General features: G+C 30.6%; 3 protein-coding genes across 3 annotated transcripts; 1 reads left to right on the top strand and 2 right to left on the bottom strand.

Annotated features, from left to right (window-relative positions):
- Positions 1 to 792: 792 nt before the first annotated feature.
- Mul1 (mitochondrial ubiquitin ligase activator of NFKB 1) lies at positions 793 to 2,546 on the top strand. Its single transcript, XM_018462710.1, has 5 exons — positions 793 to 1,104; positions 1,231 to 1,436; positions 1,555 to 1,739; positions 1,885 to 2,089; positions 2,197 to 2,546. Exons 1-5 carry the CDS (start codon positions 1,000 to 1,002, stop codon positions 2,522 to 2,524), a joined length of 1,029 nt encoding a protein of 342 aa, XP_018318212.1. The 5' UTR covers positions 793 to 999; the 3' UTR covers positions 2,525 to 2,546.
- Positions 2,547 to 2,864: 318 nt separating this feature from the next.
- On the bottom strand, positions 2,865 to 6,016 carry Ctu1 (Cytosolic thiouridylase subunit 1). Its single transcript, XM_018462511.1, has 6 exons — positions 5,793 to 6,016; positions 5,475 to 5,706; positions 5,010 to 5,128; positions 4,600 to 4,788; positions 4,320 to 4,524; positions 2,865 to 3,313 (listed from the first exon to the last, which is right to left on the bottom strand). The coding sequence occupies exons 1-6, from the start codon at positions 5,844 to 5,846 to the stop codon at positions 3,093 to 3,095; spliced, it is 1,020 nt and encodes a 339-aa protein (XP_018318013.1). The 5' UTR covers positions 5,847 to 6,016; the 3' UTR covers positions 2,865 to 3,092.
- A 78-nt stretch (positions 6,017 to 6,094) lies between these two features.
- On the bottom strand, positions 6,095 to 6,566 carry Sf3b5 (splicing factor 3b subunit 5). The gene is made up of 2 exons (XM_018462512.1): positions 6,533 to 6,566; positions 6,095 to 6,458 (listed from the first exon to the last, which is right to left on the bottom strand). The coding sequence occupies exon 2, from the start codon at positions 6,412 to 6,414 to the stop codon at positions 6,157 to 6,159; it is 258 nt and encodes an 85-aa protein (XP_018318014.1). The 5' UTR covers positions 6,415 to 6,458; positions 6,533 to 6,566; the 3' UTR covers positions 6,095 to 6,156.
- Positions 6,567 to 9,261: the final 2,695 nt, after the last annotated feature.

Raw genomic sequence — 9,261 nt, forward strand, 5'->3', positions numbered from 1 at the left:
TGCCAACCAGTCTATCAGACGAAGATTTTCAAGAATCATTTTAGCATTGTGTGTTGTATATCTAATTCTAATTTTAATATTTATAAGAATATCTAATTCTTCTGATTAGTTAGAAGCTCATCGAGCCTCTATTGTATAGATCGTTTATCACACTCATTTCATAGCTTTCATTGATCGTAACTTGACAATAAAATTATTCATGAGCCGCATTCTAATAACAAGTGTTTGCACGATGACTGATCTCACACGATAAAACACTGTCGTGATTCGACTACATTAAAACTCTCCTATAAATCTTTATTAAGAGAGAAACAATGAGACATCTTACATGATTATATAATAATTTTATAAATATAATTTCTCGCAACAGTAATCGCTGCTGTAATTTCAAAAAATTGCGCAAATATGTCCCTATAATCTATACGGATATGTGTGTATGTATATACATATCGTATAATCAAACACATATATTGATATATGGAAAAAGATAAAAAATAAAGAAGAAAGAGAAAGTGCCAGTAGAGTAAACAAACCGTGAGAGAATATATCGAAAAAACTCGATCGTGGTTTTCTCGACAAAACTCGATTGGGTTTCTCTTCAGCTACCAACAGATGAAAACTTATTGAGATTATTTTAGTTCGCAGTGGTTCGCAGCTGGTTCGCAGCAGCATGAGGAGACAGGCTAGTGTTTTCCTTCTCCTATTTACTTCTTTCTTGATTCTTTGCAATTTGAAAAATATTTTGGAGTTGCATCAAAAGGATCGTCGAGTATGGACTTGTAATTTTTGAAAATTTCTGACGAAAATAATCTTTTTTTGTCATTTTTAACAAATATTTTAACAAATATTAACCGAACTATTGGTTATTACTGGCCGAATTGAATCTGGATTGAAGATTGAGAGTCATGTCCTGTGTATAACCTTAATCCAAATGAATTGATGTAGATTGGAACAATGTAAAGATGGACGATAATATATTTTCAAGAATATAATTTAATCATGGAGTACTTTAGCGAAATATTTCTGCTTGGAGTTGACACGATTGTATTCACTATCTGCTTGAAACAGTATATTCACTATAAGAATGTGATTAAGGCGATTAAGGTAGACGATATAAATTCATTGTTAAAGTTCTAAAACATAATCTATACATTTATATAATAATCTATTAATGTAAATTAGAATATTAAAAAATATTACAGGCAATTTAAAAACTTATATTTTTTGTAGAATGTCGAGCTGCATGACGTTGGCCCAGATTTGGAAAGTCTACTTAATAAAAGCCCGAATAACAAAGTAGATTATATCGCTGTCAGAGGGGTCGTGAGACCATTAAAAGAATCATTACAAAGCGTTAATAAAAAAGATGTCGCCGGAGTCATACAGAAGCTTAGTGTCAGAGAACATGTTGTCGCAAGAACATCAGCTGGTTATTGGTAGGTTATTGAATATCTCAACTTTATGAACAATTCTGTAATTGTAATATAAGTATATCTTATAACAATAATCTTGATAATATTATATTTCTTTCTAATTTAGTTTGTAACTCCATAGGTCTGACCAAGAACGAACAATTCAGCAAGTGTATAATATCGTACCATTCGTTTTGCAAAATAGATGGTACCGTGTTGAGATAACAGATCCATTGTCTGCTGATATTTTAGACTTGGATGTAATCTCCGATAATTTTCAACCTAGTGTACCTACAATTATAGATCATATATGGGGATTTTTTACAGGTAACATAATAAAACTTGTAATCAGACTAGTTCTTATTTTTATTATGCAATATAGAATCCTATGTATACTCCTGTTAAAAATATGTATGTATGTGTTGCGCATGCATGAAATTCTTAAACTTGAATTTATTATATGATTTCTTAGGAGTACGCCAACGAGGTATACAGTCTACAGAAAAAATGTTGCGTGAAGATTCAATTATTACAGCAATAGGTGAGCTCTCGAGGTCGAAAACTGAATCCAATTATCTTACTTTGCAACCTCCATTAAATGGATCTCCTTTTTATATAACAAGCATGTCAATTACTTCTTTGATGCGGAAATTAGATGATCATAAGAAAATATACAGGCACGTACATTTTAGTGTATTGGAATTTTATTATACAGTATTTAATTGGAATATATTATTTATTATATTATTAAGTCTGAATTTATATAATCTTCTGAAACACATAGGCTATTTTGTTTGATGAGTGGCACAATTGGATTAGTACTCGGAGGAATTATGATAAGACGCTATTGGAAGAATAAACAGCAGCAAAGATTAGCAGATCAATTACGTAAATCGCTGGAAACATCTCGTCAAGAAAGGCGTCAAAGGGTCAGGGATAGAGATCTTAGAGACGATCAAATATGTATAATTTGCAGGACAAACGCACGTGAAATTATTTTATTACCTTGTGGTCATGTATGCATATGTGAAGATTGCTCAGTTAGCATCAATAATAATTGTCCTATTTGCAGAACACAGATTATTCAAAAAGCGGCTGCATATATAGTATAAATTTCATCTTGACATGAATACCACTTTTATATAGCAAAAATATTTTTATTGTATCAGAAAGTGTGAAAACGATGATTGATTAAAATAATACTATTTTACGATCCTATCTCCTTTATGCGATAGATGTGTACAGTTTTATTATTTATAAATGAAAATCTCTAATTTACAAAAGCAATATATAAGTACATTAATTACAATAATTATAAAGAGTATAAAACTATTTTCTGATGTGATTTTTAATATATATGTTTAATGAACTTTGGATATATGTACAAGTTATTTTTTGTTATCAGTCTTGTTTTAAAGCTCTATGTATTTATAACTTTTTAAAAATATATTTAGAGGCCTATTCTGTAACTCTTAACGATCATAATGCAGTTACAGTCATTAATGAGTTACAGAAAAGGCCCTTTAATTTTTAAATGAAAAGATAGTAAAATGGTTTTTTTCCAATAATAACTGAAAGAACACATATGTGTGGAAAATTTATTTTTGTAAAATATATTTTGGGGGGGGGGGTGCACATGTTATATATTTAGACAGTTATACATTTAGTTGCATAAGAATCTTAAAGATCTATATTTTGCGGTTTGTTTTTTTTATCCATATGCAAGTTCATTATCTTTTTAGCTTTACTAGATTTACCAATACCGAGTTTTGGCAGTCCTCTATTCAAACCTTCCAACAAAACACATGCTTTACATATTTCTTGACTTGAGACAAATCCACATTGGGTACAATTTCTTCTCTTTGGCATTTTTACATTATCTTTTACTTGTAACTGCTCACCTAATAAATAATATTAACCAATTTGGCTCATCATCCGAAAATGACCTACGTCTAATTGCCATTTATTTAAGAATTTAAGCAGGAATATTCTAGATTTCAAATGAATAACTCTTAAACGGATTTCTAATGTCTATCAAAATTTAATGCCAAAATATTTAAAGAAAATTATAAATAGGGGATAGGATATTATAATGTATAGGACATATTGGCTGTATTCTGTAAAACGCATGATGTATCATTTATCTTGAGAATGGAAGTATAGTAACGCCGTTACTTTTTATAATAATGATTTGATAATGACATTGCAATTTTTTATGACTAACAATAATTAACTAAACGCTAAGGTTGCACTAAGATTGGCAAAATCACTTTCAAAAGTAACTTATAACGCATCGACGTTATTTTATTCGTTATAAGTAACGGATAAAAGTAATTCGTTACAAATACGAATTATTTTTCCAATCCGTTAGAAGTAACAATTCACTTTTCCACTCTAGTATTACTGTTGCCGCTATAAAAAATTCGCAACATCATTACTAAATTATTATTATAAAAAGTAATTATAACAAAATAACGATAAAAAGTAACGGCGTTACAAATAACACATACTTTCATTCCCTGATTTTTTTATTTTTATTGTTCATCGAATAATAAACAAGAATGAAAATGATCCTACGCAATATGCGTTTTACAATCGATGGTTAAAACCTTTTAAAAATTGTTCACAGTCATGATATTAACAACATATATCAAGGTAATTAAAAATGCCTCTCCTAATCGACATATTTACCCTTTATTTATTTTTAGCATTAAATTTCGTTTTTATCGATAGAAATCCTTTTAAGGACATTTAATTGACATTTTAAATATTTCTGTTAAAATTCATAGCAATTGGGCGTTGGCTATTTTTGAAAATTATTCACTATTTTTTTAATTTTCAGGTTGCATGATAGATTAATATTGATATTGTAATAAGAAATTAACATAATTAAAAAGACATTCTTACCTGAATGTATTATGTCTATGATAGATGACGGTCTTATTTTTTCTAAATCCTTTAAAAAGGCTCTTGCATGACCTCTATAAGCATTTGGAGCATATATACATTCTGTAGAGAAGTATACTAGATTTTTAAAATATGCATACATGACAATCTCTTTTTCATATGCATATTTCAGAGGTTTACATCGCATGATAGAATCTGCACCAGTCTATATTACATAAGAATATAAATATCAAAGAAATTTGTTGTAATTTTATAAACATTTTATATACAATATTCTTACAGTGATTACAGATGTACATCTATGTAATCGGGCAATATCACCTCTCAAGATATTCATTAGTACCGTTTCAGCGATGTCATCTGCATTATGACCTGTTGCGATGCAATCTACTTTCAAAATTGCAGCTCCTCTATCTAATGCCTGTCTTCGGAAAACACCGCAAAATGTGCAATTATTTTTACGGCCAATCTAAAAAATATATATTCTATTATATATGTTTGAAATTATAAAAAAATATGGTTAGGTCTTACACCAATTTGATCCACAACAAGACAGACTGTATATTTTTATGTAAGGTATTTAGTTGACAGATCCTCAAATTATTAGATGTAAGCAGTTAAGTACTGAACTAAAGACAAATTCTTAGTAAGCTTTAGCTGTCAATAGTTTAAATATTTGATATAATTTACCTCTGCAACTATAGAATCCATTGTCCATCCATACAATTCCTTGTATGATAAAATTTTAAGTGGAATACCATAATCATCTTTATTCTGCGTCACAGTTTTCAAGCTGTCATCTCTGTAGCCTAAAAAGATACATTTAAAAAAATAATAATAATTACAAATGGACTCTCAAATTCTAAATAACATATAAATAAATAAAAGTAGGCTAATGAGAGTCAGCGCAGATAAATGGTGCAAATATTATTATGAAATAATTTAATATTCTGTAGTTGGATGTTTTCTTTATATATATTTGAACGTTTTAATTCTCTTTAGTCCTCCTTCCTCAGTAATGCAGATACAAAAGTATTTATCTGCGTTGACTTTCATTAATCTACTTTTATTTATATGTTATTTAAAAGAAAATTATATTTTTTATGTATAATATACGGCTTCAATATAAAGATATTATTTTTATAGCTGCATTACCAGTAATTCCTTCATCGATGGATAAAAGAAACAGGTCCAATTCATATTTGTATCTTTCATTCAAAGTCTTTAAAACATATGCTAGTACAGTGGAATCTTTTCCACCTGATGCTCCAATAGCAACTTTATCGCCAGGTTTGAATAATTTACCATTGATGATAGTATCATGAATCTCAGTCTCAAATGCCGAGAAAAAACATTCTTTACACAATGTATCGCCAGTTTTTGGCCTCTAAAAATGCATACATATTTTTTTTATTTAATAATGCAACAATATAGCAATTTTTAGATGTAGTATAAAACAGGAAAATAATTTACCTTTAAAATGGCATTTTTTCCACACTTTGTGGAACATTGTGGAAATGAAGACATCTCAATTATTTTTCTTAGGTTACCAATAAATCTTGTTATATGACAATTTCTTTAATAATACAAGATTGCAAAAACAAACACGTGTTCTATACACATAGATCTTTGTGATCACAAACACAATTAAGGTTATATGGCGATTATGCAAAATAAAATTATAACACAGTCACAAGTAATGTTGATTTAACAAAATCCACTTGAGTTTATTAATGTTTCTTAAAACATGTGATAAAAAACAAAAATTTTATATTATTATCTTCGAAAATTAGTTTTTATCACACGAAAAAAAAAAGTTCGAGCAAGAACGCGCGATTTAATCCTCTGGCTTCTCAGGCGGTGGTCCACAGGGTTGCAGCATCTTCTCCATGAGATTGAATCTAACTCGTGCTTTGGCTTCGTTCTCAGCAATCGCAAAGAAATTCAGCAAATCGTAGTGGCCCATATACGAACTGCAGGAATCCCTGTGCTGATTCACCAGCCATTCGAACTTGGTTGTGTCTGCATGTCCTGTACCAATGTATTTGGATTGTAAATGCTCCAACTGGCTATGAATATTGTAGCGTTCGCCCATTTTTTCGATTTAAAGCAGACTTCCTCGCGCGATCTCGTTCTTCTCTAATGATATTGAATATTAAATTAATAATCACACGTTTCGCCACCCATAATTCGTATATCTTTAAATCTTCTACCTTTTTATAGGTTATGTTCGCTAAAGCCCATTTTATGGCCCGTCTACAATACACGTAGTAAGCTTGGTTTAAGAAGAGTAAGAAATTGACCAATCACAGTCGATTATTCTTCTCACATTCGACTGTGATTGGTCAATTTCTTACTCTTACTTCTTAAACCAAGTTTACTACATGTATTGTAGGCTGCGGTCCACGCTACAAACGCTTCGAAGCATTCTTTGATTAGTCAATTCGTAAAATTCTTTGTTCTGATTGGTCGCTCAAACGCTTCGAAGCGTTTGTAGCATCAAGTGGACCGCAGCCGTAAACAGGCCATTATGTTATGGCCTTAGGGTATATCCACACGGACTTGCATAGCCACATAAACGTATGCATAAAGAAAATTGTCCAATCACAATTTACGTGCGTCTTTATAGGAGAAATGTGATTGGATAATTTTCTTTATGCATACGTTTATGCGACTATGCAAGTTTGTCTAAAGTACTGTGTACTAAAGTACTTTATCAAAATTTTATGTGAAAGAAAAATACACATTTATATTCTCTGTCATTCTTTTTCTGTCTCTCAGGAATTAACAAAACATGGCAGATCAATCAAAACAGGCTGTCTAATAGCCAAATTCTAGGATATTAAATATATAAAATATATTAATGTTTATTGAAAAAAAAAACATAAATAATGTTACGTAAATATTGACTACATTTACACGGCACCCTTAATTGGGTTTAATAACATCCGTAATTATGAAATTAGTTAATCATAGCTGTTTTTCAGAAGAATGGAACGACTGCGATTGGCCAATTTCATAACTACGGATGTTATTAAACCTGATTAAGGGTGTAGTGTAAATGTATAGTTATCGATGTAGTATCATGTATTGCAAAGGAATGTGAATGTACCTGAGAAGATATTGTTATTTCTCTGAGAAGATATTATTATTATTTCTCAACAGAATGTTTCTTCTGTACACATTTAACTTAGCTCGTCTCAATACTTTCATTTTCAATACTTTCAATACTTTCATTTTACACTCTAGTTTTTGTCGGTTCATAAGGCGTTTTAATCGGTTATTAGAATGTCTCAATTTAACAACAGTGTTATATAGCAATCTAGCAATTGGACTAAGATTTCTTGCACGAATTATATGATTCAAATTTCTTCTTCTTCGTGAACTGTTTGTTATGGGAGTTGTCATTATTGTTAACTGTTCTTCTATTCTTTGCAATCGTTTTTCAAGATTATGAATTACATTTTCTTGTTGTTTTTCATTATCTTCCTGTTCACAATATGATTGCTGTAATTGATTTTTCTCTGTGATATTTTTCTCATTAATTTCCTGTCGGACCTCAGGCACTTTAGTTTCTATTTCCATTTGTTGTTCATCAAATATTTCATATAAAACCTGTTGTTTTGATAATTGCTTATGTTGTAATTGTTCTTGTAAAAATGGCATATATGTGACCACAGATTGAGAAACTTCATTACGCTGTTTATCTTCATTTAAAAAATGTTGTAATGGCTGTTGTTGTACATTATTTTCAGTTTTAACATCAGTGCTATCATTATTATTATAAAAACGTAAAGAAGGAATTGCCGTATTTAGTAATAAACGGTGATGTGGAGAACAGTAGTCTTCTTCGTGGAAATGCATATAACAAACTTTAAATTTTTGTAATTCATCTACACACATGCTTTTTAAATGATCCAAATTTAAACTTCTTATCCACTCGAGACATCTTATTGGATTTTTTGGGAATTTGTGAGATGGAACTTTTTTTCCTGACTTGCATTGAGGGACACAACAACCCATTTTTTTTCTATAAAAATGTTCTCCATTATTACTAATTTACAATGTACTTTTTATTTTCTGCTTCTTGCTTTTCATGCCATTTTTACTTCTTATTATATCCTGTTTCTTCATTTCTTTGTGAGAGAAAGTTGACGAACTTTGGACGAGACAAGAAATACAAATGTCACGAAAGAGCAAAAAAAGCAAGAGGTAAAAAAGAAAGAGACATGAAGTAAAGAGCACACTGTATAGATTAGGCTTTATTTGTTCATTTCTCTTTTTGCTGTATATAGCGTTTAACAAGATTTCATGAAGATGTTACAAAAAGGCTCGTTTTTGCTGGATTCAGGAATTGCGCCTAGATAACTCTAGGGTGCATTTTTGCTATAATATATGTAACGTAACCTATAGCTTAGAGTTATCTCTCTCTTTCTTGAACGCACTCTGTGCTCGGGAAAAATAAAATAAACATTTATTTCAAGTTTTTAGACGAGCAATCCTCGTGATGATAGTATTTCCTCGCTATAAGATTGTATTTCCTTTCACAAAATCTATAAGAAATGATGCCTATTTTACTTTTCCCGAGCACTCTTCCTATCATCTTCCTTAAAGCAAAGAAAAGATATAGTGCAAATGATTTCAAGTATTACCTTATCTATCGATACTCGTCGTAAAGGTCAGGTTAGACCTGTTTTCTTAATGAAAATATCATGAGAATATATATCCTTGCAAATCCAGAATGTCGAAATAACGGTTTCAACATCCGTGGCGCTCAACAAGAAGACTCAACAAAGCACGCGATAAATCTTCAATTTTATGGATAAAAACGCAAAACTTGTTCACGTAGACTCAGAAATCGGAACAACAATTGAAGTTTGTTTAAACTTACAGGAAGCGTTAGCATGTGGCCATGGCGGATAAGATGCTGTATTGCGCATGA

The sequence above is a fragment of the Mycetomoellerius zeteki genome, unplaced genomic scaffold (assembly GCF_001594055.1).
Source record: "Mycetomoellerius zeteki isolate Tzet28-1 unplaced genomic scaffold, Tzet1.0 scaffold145, whole genome shotgun sequence".
NCBI lineage: Eukaryota > Metazoa > Arthropoda > Insecta > Hymenoptera > Formicidae > Mycetomoellerius > Mycetomoellerius zeteki.

Excerpts from the sequence above, each read along its gene's own strand:
- Ctu1 (XM_018462511.1), bottom strand. The coding sequence starts at position 5,846 with ATGTCTTCATTTCCACAATGTTCCACAAAGTGTGGAAAAAATGCCATT. Across the intron at positions 4,789-5,009 it reads TGGATTCTATAGTTGCAGAG|ATTGGCCGTAAAAATAATTG; the intron begins GTAAATTATATC and ends TATATTTTTTAG. Across the intron at positions 4,525-4,599 it reads GATGTACATCTGTAATCACT|ACTGGTGCAGATTCTATCAT; the intron begins GTAAGAATATTG and ends TATGTAATATAG.
- Mul1 (XM_018462710.1), top strand. The coding sequence starts at position 1,000 with ATGGAGTACTTTAGCGAAATATTTCTGCTTGGAGTTGACACGATTGTA. Across the intron at positions 1,437-1,554 it reads AGAACATCAGCTGGTTATTG|GTCTGACCAAGAACGAACAA; the intron begins GTAGGTTATTGA and ends GTAACTCCATAG. Across the intron at positions 2,090-2,196 it reads GATCATAAGAAAATATACAG|GCTATTTTGTTTGATGAGTG; the intron begins GCACGTACATTT and ends TGAAACACATAG.
- Sf3b5 (XM_018462512.1), bottom strand. The coding sequence starts at position 6,414 with ATGGGCGAACGCTACAATATTCATAGCCAGTTGGAGCATTTACAATCC.